General features: G+C 40.9%; 1 protein-coding gene across 7 annotated transcripts in view; it reads right to left on the reverse strand.

Annotated features, from left to right (window-relative positions):
* Positions 1-22,190, reverse strand: part of LOC115209166 (putative leucine-rich repeat-containing protein DDB_G0290503) — a 260,054-nt gene that overhangs the window by 157,588 nt on the left and 80,276 nt on the right. For all 7 annotated transcript variants that reach the window (XM_036501511.1, XM_029777396.2, XM_036501513.1 and 4 more), the window contains exon 2: positions 10,559-10,639. In XM_036501511.1, coding sequence (XP_036357404.1) covers positions 10,559-10,639 — 81 coding nt within the window. The remainder of the gene's footprint in view (positions 1-10,558; positions 10,640-22,190) is intronic.

The raw sequence follows: 22,190 nt of genomic DNA on the forward strand, positions 1-22,190 counted from the left end.
GACTGACGGCACATGGAAAAACATTCGAGCAAGGTCATTGCCAGTGCCGCTGTACAGGTGGCATGTAAAAGCACCCACTACACTCTTGGAGTGGTTGGCATTATGAAGGGCATCCAGCTGTAGAAACTCTGCCAGATCAGATTGGAGCCTGGTGCAGCCATCTGGTTTGCCAGTCCTCAGTCAAATTGTCCAATCCATGCCAGCATGGCAAGCAGACGTTAAACGATGATGATGATAATGAACAAGCTTCTTTCAGTTTCTGTCTACCAAATCCACTTGCCCAAGGTGCCACACAGTGAAACTGAACCCAGAACCATGTGGTTGGTAAGCAAGTTACTTACCACACAGCCACTCTTGCATACACACACACGTACTAATCTAGTCTAGGAGTGGTCGGTGCTTAAGCAGGTCTAGCAGTCTCTCTCTCTGACCTGGGAGGGCCCATACCCTCCCCTATTGTTAAATAGATTACAGGAACTTCAGCTTCCATGACTAGACTTGGAATGAATACAGGTGTAGTTGCTTTCTCCAGGCAGGTGGGATTTGAACTCAGCATATAAAGAGCTGGAAGATATACTGTAAAGTATCTCTGCTGACATGCCAACGATTCTGCCACTCTCCCACCCTCAGAGCAACATGAAGTGTTTTGCTCAAGAACACAATGTACTGTCCAGTCCAGAAATCAAAACTATAATTTACCGATCCAGAGTTCAACACCTTAATCCAGGGGTTGCCAAACTTTTTAGACCATCAGCCCCTTCGTGGAATCCTTGACCTCTCATCAACCCCCAGGCATGTACAAGAAAATAGTTAGGTAGATGTGCATTTATCGACCCTTTGAATAATCCCATTGACCCCCAGGGGTTGATACTGACCACCTAGGAGACCCCTGCCTTAACTACTAGGCCATGTGCTTTCACTTAAATGCACACACATGTATGCATGTGTGCACATGACACACAGTTTTCGGTTTCCATCTACCACATTGTCTGACAAGATATTAGGTGGCTCAGAACCATAGAAGACATTTTCCTAAGGTGCCATGCTGCGAGACTGAACCCGAATTCATGAGGTTAGAAAGCAAACTTCTTAAGCACACAGCCACCCCTGCATCTATCAGCTTAAAATACAGGGAAAATAAATTACTTTGTGTATGAGGGATGACTTTAAAAATGAACTCAACAACATCGAAATAATTCTTTTTAAGTAGTGAAAATGTTAATCACAAACTCTGAAAAACTCTGCAAATGTCACTAGAAATGCAAAATAGCCAATTTCTCACACAAAATGTAACATTACAAACAACAACACTGGGAAGAGACTAGATTAGTAAACTATTATTATTATTATTATTACTATTATTATTATTGTAAAGTGTCATTGAAGCCATCTACTAGTTGAGGGGGAAGCTTAAAGTAAATGCCACAAGTATTATGAAAATAATAAACCCCATCACTAGAATAATTACACCTGTAACGACTTTCAGTGTTAGAAATTAGAAACAGAATGACAAAGTTTTAGACAATGTGATTCTGAACAAAGGGGTAACACATGGTTGTGTGGGCAAATTCACTTTGCAACCACATGGTTTCGAGTTCAGTTCCACGGCAAAGCACCTTGGGTAAGTGCCTTCCACTATAGACCTGGGCCAAATACTGAAACTGTGTGTGTGAGTCCCCCCCTACCACCACACTTGATAACTGGTGTTGTTGGTTTATGTCCTATAACTTAGCGATTCAGTGAAAGGGACTAACAGAACAAGTACTAGACTTAAAACATACATACTTAAGGGATGAGATTTGCTCAACCGTAAAACTAAGAGGATATAAACTGGAACTTTCCATGTGGGGTGTTGTGACAGCCTAGGGCAGTACCTCTCAACCAAGGTCCATATAACCCTTAGGGATCTATCTAAGATGGGTTTTGTTAAAATTTATGTGCAATAAATTGCTTATACTTTGATACACCAAATATTTAAATTTTTTATGGAATTCCTAATAATATTTAATTCTAAAAATATAAGGCTTTTTTGAAACATCAAATAGCCATGAGGGTCCACCAGTGTAAAACCGGAATCTAAGGGATCCGTGGGCAAGAAATAGTTGAAAACCACTGGTCTATATTATCGTAGACATCAGTTAGGGGGTGCCATGAGGTTTTAAAATTTATATAAATGGCGGTGCCCCAGCATGGCCACAGCTTGTGAGCTGAAACTAAATAAAATTTAAAAAAATAAATACAATTATCAAAAGTGTCAAAAGCCAGCAGATAGAAGGGTGCAAAGTGGGATATTATGTGGAATGGTGTTGAAGACTTTTTTCCTCTGATGTTTCTTTATTTCTCTTATTTGAGAGAAAAAAAGGGTGTCTTCAGCATGCCATCAAGACCCTAAACTTAATGGCTGAATCCAACTTGTTCTCATCATCAACATCATTTAATGTCTGTATCCCATGCTGGCATGGGTCAGATAGTTAGACAGGGGCTGGGAAGACCAGAGAGCTGCACCAGGCTCCAATGATTTTTGGCATGATTTCTATGATTGGATGCCCCTCCTAATGCCTCTTAATGTTGTTACTTTACAGAGTGTACTGGGTACATTTTATGTGGCACCAGTACAGGTTCTGTGTTATTATTCAACCCAAGGTCAGTCTGCCAGCCCATTTCCCACACTTAAATTGTTGATAAGTCAGAATGATAAGACTAAAATTGTATACATTTTTAAGTTGGTAGGGTGTAATCTGAGAGAATACTACCTATTTCTTCTAGTAGGTCAAGTAACTATATATAATAATAATAATGTTCGTCCTTCGGTTCGAAGATGACCAACTGACATCATCTGATGGAACTGCCGCCATGAGACCGGAGGTGGCTGGTGAGGCCAATCCGGGCAAGGAAGCCCCTCCCACAGGTGGGGCAGAAGTGGGTAGGGGCAGTGCTACTGGTGCAGGCGGCTCTGACTTTACGCATCTGACGTTTCTGCTCCGCTGACCGAATCCGTCCCTCCTCGGCTGTCCCTGCTCCCACGGTGATTGCGCTGCGCCAGGATGAGCGGTTGGCAGCAAGTGTCTCCCAGGTCTCTGTTCCGATGGAGAAGTCTTTGAGAGAGACCTTGAGACTATCCTTGTAGCGCTTTTTCTGCCCTCCGACTTTGCGCCTGCCCTGGCCGAGTTCACCGTAGAAGAGCTGTTTTGGGATGCGAGTGTCGGACATGCGGGAGACGTGGCCCGCCCATCTCAGCTGGGCCTTGCGCATGATTGTGATGGTGCTAGGGAGATCTGCCTGCTTCAGAACTTCCGTGTCTGGGACTTTGTCCGGCCAGCGGATATGAAGGAGATTCCGAAGACACCTGAGATGGAAGTGGTTTATCTGGTGCTCGTGCCTTCGGTAAGCAGTCCACGTCTCGCAGCCGTATAGTAGAGTGGTAAGCACGATTGCCCGGTAGACTTTCAGCTTGGTGTTGAGGCTGATTCCTCTCCGCTCCCAGACTTTCTTTCGCAGTCTCCCAAACGCGCTGCTTGCCTTGGAGATTCTGTTGATGGTTCAGCATCTATGTTGGCATTGCAGGAGAGAGTGCTGCCCAGGCAGGTGAAGTTTTCCACCACTCGTAAGATCCGTCCGTTCACCCTTATCTGAGGCTCATGGTATTGTTTGCCGGGGGCTGGCTGAAACATCACTTCGGTTTTCTTTGCACTGATGGTGAGACCGAAGTTGTCACAGGCTGATGAGAACCTGTCCATCTCGAGCTGCATCTCCTGCTCATCGATTGCATTAAGGGCGCAGTCGTCAGCAAAGAGAAAGTCTCTGACGACTGTCTTCCTCACCTTTGTGACAGCCTGCAATCTCCTGGAATTGAAAAGTTTCCCGTCTGTCCTGTACTTGATGTTGATACCGGACTTGCAGTCCCTAAAGGCGTCGGACATCATTGCCGAGAACATGATGCTGAACAGTGTTGGGGCCAGGACACAGCCCTGCCTGACTCCGTTGGTCACCTGGAAGGCTTCAGATGAGTCGCCGTCCTCAAGGATTCTGGCTGTCATTCCGTCGTGGAACTGGCGGACAATTGCAATAAATTTGCTGGGGCAACCAAATTTTCCCATGACCTTCCATAGTCCCTCCCGACTGACTGTATCAAAGGCCTTGGTGAGGTCAACAAAGGTCATGCAGAGGTCAAGGTGCTGCTCCATGCATTTCTCCTGGAGCTGGCGGGCGGCGAATATCATGTCAGTGGTCCCTCGACCCGCACGGAAGCCACACTGGCTCTCAGGGAGAAGGCCTTGCTCCAAGTGTTCCAGAAGGCGGTCAAGCAGGACCCGGGCCAGGATCTTGCCTGCTATGGACAAGAGGGAAATACCTCGGTGGTTGTCGCAGGACTGCCGATCTCCTTTCCGCTTATAAATGTGGACGATTGTTGCATCCCGGAAATCTTGAGGGAGTTGTTCCCTGTCCCACATCGACTGGAACAGGCTGGTGAGCTGACTGATCATGGTGGGGCCTCCCGACTTGAACACCTCTGCAGGGATGGCGTCAGAGCCTGGAGCCTTGCCGGTGGACATTTTTTTGATGGCTCTGCTCACTTCCCCGACTGCAGGGGGAACAGCCAACTCGTGGTTTGTCGGCACCTGGGGGAGTCGTGCGATGGCTTCCTCGTTGATCTGGGCTGGTCGGTTGAGCACGATGTTGAAGTGCTCCGCCCATCTCTCCAGGATCAGCCTCTTGTTAGTCAGGAGTGAGGTTCCATCTGAGCTGAGCAGGGGGGTTGATCCAAAGGAGAACTGCGGTCCATAGACAGCTTTCAGCGCCTCGTAGAATTTCTTGGTGTCGTGTTTGTCTGCGTATCCCTGAATCTCATCCGCCTTGGCGCTTAACCATGCATCTTGCATGAGGCGGAGTTTAGCCTGGACTGTGCTGCGAATGTTGTTGAAAGCGGCCTTCTTTGCCGTGCAGGTGGTGTCATTTTGGTGAGCCCGCAGCAGACGGCGTTTCTCTTCCAGGAGCTTTTGGATTTCCTGGTCGTTTTCGTCGAACCAGTCCTGGTGGTTCCTCGTAATTTGGCCCAGAGTTTCAAGGGCGATGGAATGAACCGTATCCCTGAATGATTCCCACTGCTCATCGATGCTGGACTGGTCACTCCGAATGTCCAACAGCTTACTGTCCATACGTGACTGGAGATCTTGTGCAGTCAGCTGGTTCCTTAATTTCGTGATGTTAAGCTTCCTCGTCACTTTCTGACCCTGTGGTCTTCTCTTAGGTCGGATGTAGAAATCCATCCTGGAGATGATGAGGCGATGGTCCGTCCAGCAGTCAGCTCCGCACATGGCTTTGACCAGTCTCACGTCCCGCCTGTCTTTCGCCCTGACGATGACGTAATCTATCAGATGCCAGTGTTTGGAGCGTGGATGCATCCATGATGTCTTGTTGCATGTTGGCAGACGGAACAAGGTGTTGGCGATGGTAAGATCATGAGAGGCACACGCACGCAGGAGGAGCTGTCCGTTGCTGTTGCACTTTCCGATTCCTTGCTTTCCCAGTACGCGATGCCAGGCTTGGTGGTCAGTCCCGACACGGGCGTTAAAATCCCCAAGGAGGATGAGCTTCCCAGGCTGGGCTGACGTGATGAGGGAGTCGAGTTCCTCATAGAACCTGTCCTTAACTTCTTCAGGGTTGGTCATGGTGGGGGCGTAAGCACTGATGATGGTCGCACTAGTCTTGTTTCCAAGTGGGAGCTGCATCTTCATCAGCCGATCGTTGATACCCTCGGGGGGGCTTTCCAGTTTCCGCACGTGTACTGACTTAATGGCAAAACCAACACCAGCCTCACGACGCTCTTCGCTGCTGCGACCACTCCAAAAGAAAGTGTAGCCGCCGCCTGTCTCTGTCAGCTGGCCTTTGTCCGCAAGGCGGGTCTCGCTCAGTGCTGCAATATCGACACTGTATCGGCTCAGTTCTCTGGCCACCAGGGCAGTTCGTCTCTCTGGTCTGTCCGCTTTGGTGTTGTCAAGCAGAGTTCTCACGTTCCAAGTTGCGAAAGTGAGCACCTTTGTTTGTTTTCTTCTTTCTTTGTTTCGACCGCTTGGAAAGGATCCCCGCCAGCCGCGGTTTGCTGACCAGGGTGAGGTGAGGCAGGCTATGTTTAGGGCAACCTTTTCTAGCCCCGTCCTCATGCTGGGGAGGCGAGCAGAGCGATCCTGAAGAGGGCTGCTCGGTCACTCAGGAGGCTGCCGGACTCCACTGCTGCCTCAGTTCAGTGAGGGGCGACCACATGTCCTGAGCCGCCTGTGTGTGGGTTCACGACTGCAGCTCCCAGTGTATCCTCACCTGCTACTTCGCCGTTTCCCCATCGCCACAGGACTTTGGGATGGTGTCATGGCGTCATGATGTCGTGACATGCGCGTGACTTGGATTATAGTGAGGGTGACTTGCGCAGGATCAGCCTCACTCTTGTGTCAGGTCTCCGCTTCGAGCTACTGGTAACATGTAACCCAGTACAACCTGTTACATGGTCGGGTCGTTGGCGACTAAACTGGCAACCCCACCAAGATTTCTTGGTGAGGAGGGTGATTTGGACACCCAGCAGGACTAAAAACAAAACCTGTCAAAGGGCAGAGGAACTCTCTCATGAGTCAATGGCCATCCAAAATCCGGAGTGGAGCCCCTAAGGCGGTTGGATTGCGCCATGCGTGCCACCTTCCGGCAGCTCCTGCATCTTGGTCTACCCCCAGTCGTCTTGACTTTGTCTTGCCACTGGATCCGGCGCACCAGGACGAGAGAGTGAGGCTGAACTATATATATATATATATATATATGTTTTTTAATTTTCTCCTGGTTTACGGAATTGATGTTTATTTGCGGTTGAAGCTTTGGCTGTTATTTCTAGTGGGTGAATGGCCTATTATGGCCGTTCCTTGATTGTGATGTTGAACTTAAAAATGGTCTATGACTATTTAATTTTTTCCCACTAGGCCGCTGGTGGCAAAAAAATTCTACAAAATTTTTGCCACCCTATATTGATTAATATATATATATATATATATATAATATATATATATTATATATATATATATATATATATATATATATATATATATATATATAAACTTCCTCAGGAGCTTGCCTTATGGTAAGTAGAGCAATTAGTGACCTAATTCAGAACAAATGAATTGGTAAGTCACAGCTGATACTATCATACCTAATAACACCCCTGTCCCCAATTCTAAGACAAGCTGCGATTTTAATTAAAACCTATCAAAATTTCATGTAAATTCATGACTCCAAAACTAGCTCAATACGGTCGAAGGTATTTTACATGATTCATTATTTTCATATTTAACTTAAACAAAAACTATATTTCAGAGATACGCTAATAGTGTAATTACATCAGTAAAGAAACACCCTCAACCAAACTTTGATAGGTTTTGGCCAGTATAGGCCTAGGCCATGTCTAACTTAATAGCACCACCTGGAGAAGTCTTTTAGTCATATATAGGGCGCCATGGCCCACTCTGGCAAAGAGTTATTACTGTTGGAGACCATATCCAGATATAGGAGGTTGGTCTGGGATTTGAAGAAATTTGTCCAGTGGACTTTTGAATTTTATGGGATCCGTTTCCTTTTTGACGTATTTTGGTATGGTATTAAAGAGAGCTGGACCGGTTGAGGTAAAGTAGTTGTGATGTCATGTTGCTATGTGTACTGAGTTTGATTTTTGTAGTGGGTGGATAGCCAGGGGGCCAAGTTTTGGATGGATTTTAAAATTGATGCCAACATCATTTGTGCAAAACTGATGGAATATTTTCCACATCACACAAATGATGTAGCGTTCCTGGTAGCATTGGAGAGAGTAAAGACTGACTTTTAGAAGTATGTATAATACTACTACTGGATAGTACAGGGTGAAATCTGACAGTGGACAAGCTTTATGCTGTACTCTACTATATTCTTAACAGAATATACCAATAACTATATATGTCACACTGCATCGATAGTATACAGACGATCAATACTACACAGCAGCAGCACCATTTAACATGAGGTGGCAAGCTGGAGAGCTGCACCATGCTCTGACTCTACTTTGGCATGGTTCCTATGTCAGAATGACCTTCCTAATGCCAACCATTTTACAGAGTGCAATGGGTTCTTTTTTTTTTGCATTGCACCAACAGCAGTGAGGTCACCAAGCAACTTGCAAGACGAGACCCCCTGAACCAGGGGAGTAGTACTGAGGGACAGAAGTGTTTTGCATTAGAAGAAAGACTTGGCTTTCTCAGATGAAGATAGGAAAGATGATGTGACAGAGAGAGGGCAGGGCTGTACACCCAAGTTATAGGGTGGTGTGTAAAGTGGATTAAACCAGGAATTTGGGAGAGTGGGTATGTGGGAGAATTCATAACATTGCTATTATACAAAAGTGTTCTTAGTCCAAAACGTTGCTTTTTCAGAAAATGAGAAAATAGTTTCACCATCTCCATAGCCAAAACCATTGTATTACACTTAGACAATTTTTGATATCATGGCACCTGAAGCAGCTGGAGATATGAGAGCTTGACCAAAAGACCCTGGCTATTGCAAGCAAAAATAAATATTGAAAAAACCTGCATTTGGCCAAATTTGGACATACGACAGTTTAACATAATAGCAACGATAAGAAATTCAAAAGCGTATCTGTAGAAAAAAACCCAAAAAAGATCTGAGGTTCCAATGGCCAAAACCAAATATACTCGTATTTAGGTTTAGGGTGAAATACAATATCTTAGTAACATTAAGCAAGTAGCAAAGTAAATGGAGTGAACATGTGTCCCCATACACTACATGCAAAATAGGTAAGGATCTGAGACAGGAAAGGCTGTAAAGCAATGCCTTATGATATACATTCACCTAACATGCCAGCATGGAAAAAAAACAAATGCCCCACCTCTAGCTTCCACTCTTTTGAAAGGTTATGAATTACCCCACCTACCCACTTTCTCATATCCTTGGTCCACCCCACTATACATACCACCCTATAACTTGGGTGTACGGTCCCTGCTCTCTCTCTGTCACATCATCTTTCCTATCTTCTCCATCTGAGGAAGTCATGTCTTTCTTCTAAAGCAAAACACTTTTCTGTCCCTTATTACTACTTCCCTAGTTTAGGAGGGGGGACGAGCTTGTCTTGCAAGTTACTTGGTGCAATGCAAAAAGCACCCATTGCACTCTGTAAAGTGGTTGGCATTAGGAAGGTCATCCAGACATAGAAACCATGTTAAAGCAGACAATTGGAGCCTGGTGTGGCTCTCCAGCTTGCCAGATCATGATAAACCATGCAACCCAAGCCAACATGGAAAATGGACATTAAATGATGCTGCCACTGTGTGTATGCATGTATGACCCATGCCAGCATAGAAGGCAAATGTCAAACAATGATTATATATATATATATATGGATATATTTGGGGTACTTAGGTCTTCTCAGGACTTAGTGCTTGCCTTTTCCATGGGTATGAGTAAGTATTTCATTTATGTCTTACATATTTATCGCTGAGGAAGGGAAAATTCTTATGAATTAACCCCGAAATTGGGACTAATACGGTAATAACGGATTTTTTTAGAAATTTCTATTGGCTTGTTTCGAGACACTTAAATTATAATGGTTATTGACAATTTTGTCTTTTTTGCCATTAGAATTTTTCTTTTGCCCTTATTTTATGTTATTTATAAATTTAACCTTTAAAGGTATTTTTTGATACGCTGGCCATTGATAAAATTTTTTCCTACATTAGTTATATATATATATATATATAACCAGGATGTAATAATGTGATACTTCAATTTTTTATAAATAAGGGCCTGTAGATGTGCAAGCTGAAACTTCAGAGTCATTGGTTGATAAATATGGAGACCTGAGAATTGAGATCGCTAAGATGTGGCAGCTACGAGAGTCAAACATAAAGGTTGTGTCTGTTGTCATTTGAGCATCGGGTTCAATACCAACTAATCTGAAGAAACATCTGGAAACTTTAGAAATACCCTACAATCTAGGTGAATTGTAAAAATTGGCATAACTTGAAACTGCATGCATATTGTGTAAAGTACTGTCTGTCAGAGGTCCTTGTTGTGACTTGATACAATATCTTCAATCAGTGCCGGTGGCACATAAGAGAACCATCCGAACATGGCAGTTGTCAGCGCCGCCCCGACTGGCTGCTGTGCCGGTGGCACATAAAAAGCATCATCCGATCGTGGCCATTGCCAGCTTCGCCTGGCCTCCATGCCGGTGGCACGTAAAAAGCACCATCCAATCGTGGCCGTTTGCCAGCTTCGTCTGGCACGTAAAAAGCACCCACTGCACTCATGGAGTGGTTGGCGTTAGGAAGGGCATCCAGCCGTAGAAACATTGCCAGATCAGACTGGGCCTGATGCAGCCTTCTGGCTTCCCAGACCCCAGTTGAACCGTCCAACCCATACCAGCACGGAAAGCGGACACTAACGATGATGATGATGATGATGAACATCATGATATTGGATACTGTACAATGTCTTAATAAATGGAAGCAATACCAATGATAAATTAAAAAACACTTACTTTAGTTTTATCCAAAGGATTGGCAAAGTCCAAATCAGGAGCAATGAAAAGATAGCCCCATATTGATGCCCTTCTTGAAGCCTGATTTAAAAAAAAAAAAAAGACAATGTTAGACAACAAAAACCAAATTTTCAGATTAAATTTACAAAATATTTACAAATAATAGTCATGAGAACTTTGCTAGATAAAGAGATTGAAATTTTCTCTTGTCTTTTCTCTTCATAATTATGACAACCTGAGATTTCTTCCCTGGAGATATTGACCTCCAGAAGATAAAACTGACCATTAAGTTTGGAACATAATCTATCCAAAATTGTACTTATGATGCGCCCTTTTAAAGCCTAGCCAGGCTGATGGGCCTGGTTTCCCGGTTTCTATGGCATATGTGTACCCCAGCTGGATGGGATGCCAATCCATCGCAGCGTTACTCATTTTTGCCAGCTGAGTGGACTGGAGCAACGGGAAATGAAGTGTTTTGCTCAAGAACACAACGCGTCGCCCGGTACAGGAATCGAAACCACAATCTTACGATCATGGTGCTGACACCCTAACCACTTAGATCACTTAAAACATGACTTGTTTCATAGAACAGGTGGTCCAAGGTAGGTTGGTTCTGAAAGGGTTCAGCACATAATACTCTGACATGCAACATAAAACTATGCATGTGTGCAGTAGATCTGTAAAAAAAAAACAAAAAAATACTGCATGTAATCTTTAGATGGTCTCTTAAAATGGCTAAATGCCAGTGAAACTGCTCCCAAACTAGAATTAGTTTCTATTTTATGAAAAATGAGGGAGAGGAGTTAGAGCAAGCAATCATGAGAATCTATATGTGTGTGTGCGTGAGAGATAAGATTAAATTTACTACATTAAATAAAAGCAGAAGTTTGCCAGAAAGAAGATAGCTAAATAGATCAAGGTCAATACTAATATAGTTAATGATTTCTAAAGAAGTTTAATTATTGCTGAGAGAGACAGAGAGAACAAACAATGCCTTTTACATAAAAAAAGACAAAGAGAGATCTTAATGACATTTAGAGTTTTATTATTTAATTAGTTGCTAAATAAATAACAAACAAACAAAAAAAACAGACTGAATTAATCAATCCAGTGTTATATCTAGCGGCTAAGTGCATTCATCCATTTTGAAGGCAGCAAAACGAAATTAGGAAACTTGGCTGCTGTTTCTAGCAGGCCATTTGACAACGAATACTGAATTAATCAATTCAATGTTATATCTAGCGGCTAATATAATATCAAGTCCAGTACCACTTCCAGTGCATTCATCCACTTTGAAGGCAGCAGAATGAAATTAGGAAACTTGGCTGCTGTTTCTAGCAGGCCATTTGACAACAGAGACTCCTTTATTCCGGCTACTGAATTAATTAGAACTAGTGTCTGTTTAACTAGTGTTTTGTATAATATAAGACACTTCAGATATGAGCGGACTTGTCTAGATTATTCAGAAATAATTATGCATGCGGTCATTATCTTTTTAATTGTCACTTTTTGAAGCTGGCATGGGTTGGACAGAGTTTATTGAGACAAATATTCTATGACCAGATGCCCTTCCTGTAACCAAGCCTCACCTATTTCCCAGCAAGGAAATATTTCTTCCATGGCCAGACATGCTTTTGTAGAATATTAGAAATGAATGACACTGCTTATATGACAGTGACACTCATTTACAACTATCACAATGTCAATACAAGGAAATATGAAGACCCACAAAGAGCTTCATTCAGTTTCTGTTTACCAAATCCTCTTAATCCAAAACAAGTGGAAGAATGGAAAAAAATGATGGTGAAACTGCACAGAGAATATATTAGAATTAATTAGAATTTAACTATATTTTAAAATACAGGAATACACTTGAGCAATTTCACAGAGTTTCACAAATGTATAGTGCACGGAGCTGTGTCACAAATTATGTTTATTCTGGCTCCAATTCTAAAAATAGTTTGTTTATAATTTAGGGATGCGACAGAGCATTGTCTGTTAATAAATAAATTGATTGGTCTATGTTTGTGTATTCAGCTCATCTGGCAGTCATAAGAGAAGGTCACACATACAGAAATGAAACTCAGGAGACAAAATTTACTTGTTTCAGTCATTTGACTGTGGCCATGCTGGAGCACTGCCTTTAGTGGAGCAAATCGACCCCAGGACTTATTCTTTGTAAGCCTAGTACTTATTCTATCGGTCTCTTTTGTCAAACTGCTAAGTTACGGAGACATAAACACACCAGCATCGGTTGTCAAGCGATGTTGGAGGGGGACAAACATATACACACACGTACATATATATATATATATATATATACATATATACAATGGGCTTCTTTCAGTTTCCGTCTACCAAATTCACTCACAAGGCTTTGAATGGCCAAAGGCTATAGTGGAAGACACTTGCCCAAGGTGCCATGCAGTGGGACTGAACCTGGAACCATGTGGTTCGTAAGCAAGCTACTTACCACAAAGCCACTCCTACGCCTATTGAGTACTTCTCATTTGTCTGATATAAATTATGTACATGTATATGGATCAATCAATCGATCAACCAAGACAGACAGACACAAATACATATGGTGGCTTTTGTACAATCTGTCAACCAAATTCCATCACAAGGAATTAGACAGTGGAAGGCATTGATTTAAGGGATTTACTGGTGATGCAGTTTGGGATTGAACCAAGAACCATATGGTTTTGAAGTGAACTTGTTAACTACACAGTCATGTCTATTTTAATGAATTCTAAATCTCTTCAATTCAACAAACCTAATATAAAAGAATATAGGACACTGCACCACAAAGTAGAAGAATCTACCAAGGAATGGAATCCTGCATTTATTTGGATAACTGCCTTTGGATTCCTTTAGTTGTCACCAAAATAACATCTTCCAATATCTCATAAATACATAACATTGTATAGGTTTCTTAAGGTAATGGGAAGACTATTTCAATGGATGTGCTTCCTTAGTCACTTTGTCAAAACACCGATAAATATAGACATTTAAAAAATAACTAAATTTCATACCAAAAAAATAATAAATAAAGAACTGAATTTTTTTTTATAGATTTTAAAATTGTTTTTTTTTTTTCTTCCTTTGAAAATACAGGAGTTTTAAAAAATCCTCAATAGAAAAAAAAGTGTGCGTGTGTGTGTGCATGCATAGGGGCTTTACTATCAATGAATAGAAAAAAGAAAAGTCATAATTCCAGATTTGTAAACAGTTGAAATTACTCTAACCTCCTCCTCTCCCACCTTTCATTAATTCTTTTCTCCCGTCTATTACTAACCTCAAAGCCCTCCCCTTTAACGGTTTGTATTCATAAATCATTTCATCAAATAAACCAGTTTTTAAGTAAAAAATATCAGCAAGACACACACACTACTTGTTTCAGTTTTTAGACTGTGGCCATGCTGGAGCACCATCCTAGAGAGGTTAGTCAAATTAATTGACCCCCAATACTTTTTGCTGAGCCACGAAATTACAGGGATGTAAACAAACCAAGCCTGGTTGTTAAGTAGTGGTTGGGAACAAACAAGAACACACACACACACATCTTTTATCTTTCGCTTGTTTCAGTCATTAGACTGCAGCCATGCTGGGGCACTGCCTTGAGGAATAATAGTTGAACAAAACCCCAGAGCTTATTTCAAGCCTGGTACTTAGTCTATCAATGTTGAAAGGATTCTATCGGTCTCTTTTGTTGAACTGCGAAGTTATGGGAGAGAAACACACCAACAATGTTTCCTCTTGTGGTATGGTCTGGTCAGGGCAAACACAGACAGACACATACGTACATGTGACTATCTTCTTTCAGTTCCCGTCTACTGAATCCACTCACAAGGCTTCGGTTGGCCCAGAGACATAGTAGAAAACTCCTGTCCAAAGTGCCATGCAGTGAAACCAAATCTGGAACCGTGTGGTTGGGAAGAAAACTTCTTAACTCAGCCACGCCTATACCTATAATTCCGTCGTGGATTAAGACTTAGGAATGGCAGCTTAAAAGGTTAAAAAAAAAAAAGTGTTGGGATGGAGAACCAAAAATATTTCAAGAAAGATATTAACCCTGGCTTCATTAGAAATACATTTTGTGGTTGGTTTCATTGGGTTAGTCTTCTAATAGGATCAATCTACATTCTATTGGCATTTCATGCCTTGTTATAGAGAATACAAATGATAAATACAATTCCAAGCTATTCAATTGTTTTCTCTATCTAATTTGATGCCCATAATGTAATATATTCTTAGAGTTCATTAAAAATCTATCAACCCCTGCCATTGTCAATCAACCCCAGTTACACTTATTTACTGAGTGAGCTTCCTTCAAATCATATACATTAGTAATCCAGAACTGCCACTGCATTTACCATTAATCTGCATTACTCATCAATGAGATTTCGTATGTATCCTTCAATGAGAATCAGATAACTTGGGAGTGTTCAAGACATTGAGACGAGAGATGCCCTAACACTTCCCTTGACTGAAAAACACTGCTTTTTACAAACTGTTATTCTCTTCATAACATGACACATCAACCGATCAAGTTTCTATCGTTTTTCAAAATACATCAAAATGGTCTGCTAGAGATAGGGGCAGCATTACAAAGAGTTTAAATCTGATGACTTTTATAGAGAGGAAAGACAAGTACTACAATCATTTATCTGTCTGACCATGAAATCTATTGTGGTTACTAATCTAATCAATTCAGAGCCTGCAACACACACACACACACACAGGTGCAGGGATGGCTGTGGTGAGAAGTTTGCTTCCCAACCACATGGTTCCAGGTTCAGTCCCACTGTATGGCACCTTGGGCAAGAGTTTTCTTCTAAAGCCTTGTGAGTGGATTTGGTAGACGGAAACTGAAAGAAGCCTGTTGTATGTGTGCATGTGTATTCATTTCCCACCACTGCTTGACAACTGTTGGTGTGTTTATGTTCCTGTAACTTATTCCTTCAGTCTCTTTTGCTGAACCACTAAGTACCAGGCTTTAAAAAAAATATTGGGGTCGATTCATTTGACAAAAAACTCCAGCATGGCCACAGCCCAATGACTGTTACAAGTGAAAAAATAGATAAAAGATTTATTGGAGAAAACAGGGAACCATTAATGAAGTAGCTTCCAACTTCAGTCTAGAATCGAAAACATTACTGTTCATTAATACAGAATATCTTGTTTGCTGTTAATATGAGCAATTATATGATTGTAGCCGTGATTCTAATTAGCCATAATCATTTGCTTGTTTCTGTGTGGTGGTGGTAGTAGTAATAGCTGCAGCCTAAGCACAGGCATGATAAATATATCGTTTACTGTGTACCATGTATGGTAGTAGCTGTTAGAGCCAGAGATAAATCTGCTTGTCAACTACAGATAATTTATGGTGTCCTATATGTTTGTAGATCATTTCTACATATAAACCATCATCATTGTTGATTCAATGTCCACTTTTCCATGCTTGCTTGGGTCAGTCAAAGTTCAATGAGGTACATTTTCTACAGCTGAATGTCCTTCAGGTCACCAAACATCACTCGTTTCTAATTCTGCTAGTATTTCTCCATGGCAAGTCGCACTTTCCAAGAAGGAAATAGAAATGAATGACATCCTTGTATGGCAGCGAAATCCATTTATAACTAACACATGATGTCAAGACACAGAGGCCCAAATACACACACACACATATACATACGCACACACATCATCGTTTAACATCCGCTTTCCATGCTAGCATGGGTTGGACGATTTGACTGAGGACTGGCGAACCAGACGGCTGCACCAGGCTCCAATCTTGATCTGGCAGAGTTTCTACAGCTGGATGCCCTTCCTAATGCCAACCACTCAGAGTGTAGTGGGTGCTTATTTGTGCCACCGGCATGATAAACACTTTCAATTTCAATTGGCTTGCTCACTCACCTTTATTTGGCACTCTGACAAAGGCAAGCAAACTAAAACTTTGTAGTCACTATCAAGCTTTTTCCTTGTAAAAGTTTAATCTCTAACTTTTACAAGGAAAAGGTTGATAGTGTTCAAAGTTCCAGCTTGCTTGACATCATCAAACTCTGCTAAAAAGCACTGAGTAATCTTTTAGTTTAAACCTTTGGCACTTCAAATTACTCAGTCAAATGTAATGTTTTCCTGTTCACATTGTTTTGAACTAATCTTGGATTATCTCAAAGCTTCAAAATTTCAATGATGATGTGATTGCTTATTTTTAGAATGACATTGCAGGGTAGATATGAAAGGCCAGATCTAACTGGTTTGAACATGAAAACGGGTAGAGTATTTGGGCCGGTGATGGCCTATTTAATGCTAACAGGTTAATGTTAATTTCTTTTTATGTACAACTAGACATAAAAACCCAACTGCAATACACACACACATACATCAGTATTCTGAATGTGTTGCGAGGAAAGGAGATGATTTAGTCTTTACAAAACGAGAAACAATTTCTCAGGAAGGCTTTTGTAATATTTCATGTATTTTAAGAGAGCAATAAACTAAAAGTTCAAGAAAATCTTCAGAAATTTCATAAATGCTGTTTTGTGTTTTTTACTCCTTCACCTCATCTCCATGCTTTTAGCAAATTAGCTTTTGTACTACACACCCTAATCTCAGGAGAGGGGGGTTTGTCTTGCAAGGTACTTGCTGACCTCAAAAAGCATCCAATACACTCTAAAGTGGTTGGCATAAGGAAGGGCATCCAGCTGTAGAAATATATGCCAAAACAGACAAAGGAGCCTGGTGTGGGTTCTTGCCTTGCCAGCTAGCTCCTGTTGAGCTGTCCAACCCATGCCAGCATGGAAAACAGGCTTTAAAATGATGATAGTGTCTCTAAAACTGGATAGTTTAAACATAGAAGCTTGTGATCTCTAAGACATGGCCTGAATGTTTAAACAGTTGACTCTGTTCAAGACATCCAATTGGCTGTGCTAAACCTGGTTACGGATTAGTTCTACCACCCAACATTTACACTGCTTTTACTGAAATACTTGACAGGGAAACAAAACAGAAACAAAAAAATTTTAATAAATATATAGAAAAACTTGTATTTCAGGTTAAGACAAGTTAGACTTGGAAATGATTTCCACTTTCTAATTATTAGAAAAGAAAGAGAAAAAACAAAAAAAAAAACAAAATGAAAGGCTGAGTATATTATATTGACAGCAACGACGAAGACATCTGAAAGTAGGTAGTTTTAATTAAATAAAATACAATCCAACAAGCTTTTATATTTCTTCAATAATAATAATAACTTGGAGTGATTTTTGCTTTCAAAGTTTAATTCAATAACATATTCATAGATATGTGGTCATTCAGGTTTTAAAATCAACATAACTTGTAGACATGATGGAGAAGTTTGTTGTTTTTTTTTTGTACGTTTCACTTTTTTTTTTTTTTTAGTTATTACATTAACTTAAATGCATTGAATTAGTGGTTGACCTTTTTCATTGTTGATTGATGGTATTGCAGAGACAGTAACTTAACCACCCTGGAATAAGGCGGCGCGCTGGCAGAAACGTTAGCATGCCGGGCGAAATGCTTAGAGGTATTTCGTCTGCCGTTACGTTCTGAGTTCAAATTCCGCCGAGGTCAACTTTGCCTTTCATCCTTTCGGGGTCGATATAATCGACTTAATCCGTTTTTCCCCTGTTTGTCCCCTCTGTGTGTAGCCCCTTGTGGGCAGTAAAGAAATAACTTAACCACCCCTACTGTGCTTAGACTGTTCCCAGAAGCAAGAGCCTAGCCACAAGTTTACTGAACACCTTTTTCCCCTCATAGATACACCACAAAGGAAAGACAAGTCAATACATTTGCAGCATCCATGGAGCTGTAAAGGTGCTATATAGTGTTTAAGAATAACCATACGTATCTGCTTTAGGGTCTTTCCCTCTGGAATTTCTGTAGAGGGTTTATGCCCTTATTGAATGAATATGTTTATTGTTCCAACTACTCTTCACTGCAGTCTCATACTACAACCATATACCCTGCCACAGTCCTACCATCTCTCTCTCTCTCTCTCTCCAGGCCTTGATGTCACAATTCTATCATCTTTGGTACCCACAAACCCATTTTCCATTCACTGAAGATGAAGTCACAGAGTTTATGATAAAGTGATCAAACTATTGCAGTTTTTGCAATTTGACTATTGGTCACCAACTTCCATTCCCATATCAAGAACTGAACCATTCAGTCTGCAGGTTGACCAACTGATCTACTGTCCACACCCATAATAGCCATATGTCAACCTGCCCTTATAGTTCGTGCTCCACACCAATTATGATGTGACTGGTTAAACAAAGAAATCTATTAAGAAATAGAGCTGCATCTTCACATCATCCCTGAGTATCTTTTATATTTCACTTGTTTCAGCCATTAAACTGCAGCCATGTTGAGGCACCACCTTCAAGAATTTTTAATCAAGAAAATCAACTCCAGTACTTTAAGATGGTACTTATTCTATCAATCTTTTCTGCCAAGTTATGGGGACATAAACAAACCAACACCAGCAGAGATGGAGCACAAAAACATACGTGTATACTATATATATATATATATATATATATATATATGGTGGGCTTCTTTCAGTTTCCATCAACCAGATCCACTCAAAAGGGTTTTGTCAGCCCAGGGCTAGAGTAGAAGATACTTGCCGAAGGTACCACACACTGGGACTGAACCCAGAATCATGCAGTTGGGAAGCAAGCTTGTTACCACACAGCCATACTTGAACCTTCATTTATACAACAATTTCCTTTGAAACCGACAAAACGATTTCCTGTTAGGATTGTACAGCTTCACTTTAAATTAAGATTTCATTTCCGAGCTGTTGTTTGGCAGCATTATTAAAGCCATGGACAAAATACCATGTAGTATTTGTCTTGGTTCCTCACATTCTGAGTTCAAATCATTCTGCCAAGATTATCTTTCATCTCTTAAAAGTCCCAAAATTAGTAGGGTCAATATAATCAACTACTGGCCTTGCCAAAATTTCTGGTCGTATGCCTCATGTCAGAAACACTGAAAATGGCTGTGTGGTAAGAAACTTGCTTCCCAACCACATGGTTCTGGGTTCAGTCCCATTGCGCGGCACTTTGGGCATGGGTCTACTATAGACTTGAGCCAACCAAAGGTTTGTAAGTGGATTTAGTAGATGGAAACTGAAAGAAGCCCATCGCACATAGTCACCATGATTGATCGCTAAATCCACAAGTTTGTTTTATTCTCTGCTTATTTCCTTGAGTTCCTTTCTGTTGAAGATTGTAGGCTCGAAATGTAAAAGACTTACTCATCTTCCCGACCGTCAAACTAATACACCTGCTTGTTTATACACCAGTCTTGTTTTTCTGTAAATTTCAACTAATATATATATAGTGTTTCCCCACCACCACCACCACCACCGCTTAAATGGTGTTAGTGTTTACATCCCCGTAACTTAACAATTCAGTAAAGGACCCAACAGAATAAGTGCCAGGCTTAAATTAGAAAAGGTACTAGAGTCAATTCATTCAACTGAAAATTCTTTAAGGTATTGCTCCAGTATGGCTCTAGTCTAATGACAAGAAGTAAAAGGTAAAAGAAATGGCATAATGAAAGCACATAGAATCCACATTCACAGACCTGCTATCGCACAAATATGTGGACACACACAATGGGTTTTGTACAGTTTCCATCAACCAGTGCCATTCACAAAGCATTGGTTGACCTGGAATTGTAGCAAAAGAGATGCCATGCCAAGAAGGCGGCAAGCTGGCAGAAACGTTAGCAAACTGGGCGAAATGCTTAGCTGTATTCCGTCTGCCTTTACATTCTGAGTTCAAATTCCGCCGAGGTCGACTTTGCCTTTCATCCTTTCGAGGTCGATAAATTAAGTACCAGTTATGCACGAGGGTTGATGTAATCGACTTAATCTCTTTGTCTGTCCTTGTTCGTCCCCTCTATGTTTAGCCCCTTGTGGGCAATAAAGAAATAAGAGAAGCCATGCAGGAGATAAAAAGAAAAAAAAAAGCACCTTGTTGCAAAGCAAACTTCATTTCCGCATAAACTTAAGAAAATTACTATGTGATGATGAGGTTTACTATCAGTATTTTGCAACAGATCCAAAAACAGGAATGTGCTCATTGCTGTTGTATTTCATCATTGGAGAACAACTTTTAGACAAATGTATTTATAATACTCTCAATTCATTGAAGTGAGACACTAGTGTTTCCACCTTGTTCGTTTCTTGAGCCAAAGCTATCCCGCGTCAATGAATCTAATAGAAGTTTTTGGTTCTTGTTTACAGAATCCAACAAACAAATTATTTGCTGATGTCTGCCAAACTGATAATAAATCATGAGCATGGCGAACAGCTAGAATCAAAATGGTGACATACATATTCGTTCTTAATATATTCCAGCAGATTCAAACAACTTCTTTCAGATGAAAGTGTGTTTTGTAACATACGATTAGAGAGAATCAGGGTGTAACTTTGGACTCCTAAACCAGATTAAAACTGCTGTTGATTTATAATATAACAAGGTACACAGTAGGAGTTTAGCTGAAACCGTGTGCTAAATAATAATATTGTGAATGTAAAAAAACTGTTCCATAAAATTGCCACCATATGTTCCAGTCACAATACTCTATATTTATAAATGATGGAGATAAAGCAAATGTGAAATAAATAGATGGTAGTCCTCTCCTACCTTGAAGTATATAGCTCTCTGCTCGTTTGAGACAGCAGAATAGAAGATGAAAGGAGATACAAGATATCTCTTTAGTCCCATTAGGTAGTACAATAAGCTTGTGAGAGGAACTGCCAGGAGGTAAGTAAATATATGTATATCCACCAACAGTTGGAAGATAAGAATGATACTTTTATTAAAACAGAAGCTATCTCATTTGAAAACATACATATCTTATGTCAGCATTATTATTATTATTATTATTACTACCATTAAAGTGGCAGGTTTGTAAAATTTTGTGTTGGGCAAAATATCTAGTGGCGTTTCTTTCAGGTTTTGAGTTCAAACCCTACCAAGGTCAATTTCATCCTTTCAGGTCCGACAAAATAAAATTCTGTGGTTAATGTTATCAACAAATATCCTCTCCTCAAATTTGCTGGCTGGCTCTGTGCCAATATTACAATTAATGTTGTTGTTGTTACAACAACAACGGATTCTTACTGCACAGGAGAGCACATATCAAACAGCTGAGTAATTTTTTTTCCCTCTTTCCCATTCAAAATACCGAATGTTCTAAGATGTGTGCAAATCCTAGCTCTACATATTATTGGCGGTGTTGGTGTTGCGTTAGGCACAGGAGCTAGTAAACAAACAACTGGAAGGTTTACCTTTCAGTGAAAGTGATAACACACAGAACAGAAAGGAAATAAAAAAAAAAGACACACACACTAAAACATCATTATTTAATACCCAGGTTCCATACTGAGATGGGTTGGACTAAACATCATTTAACATCCTTTCAGGAGATCTTTGACAATATTGATTCATCAACAAGTATGTCAAGAATTATTATCACCATAATTTTATGCCTGTTTTGGAGGGTTGTGGTGAGAATCCATGAGACCCACTAATCCATGCCAACATCTAGCTGATACAGTAAAAGAGAAAAATAAACGGCTGAA

Source organism: Octopus sinensis, linkage group LG3 (genome assembly GCF_006345805.1).
Source record: "Octopus sinensis linkage group LG3, ASM634580v1, whole genome shotgun sequence".
NCBI lineage: Eukaryota > Metazoa > Mollusca > Cephalopoda > Octopoda > Octopodidae > Octopus > Octopus sinensis.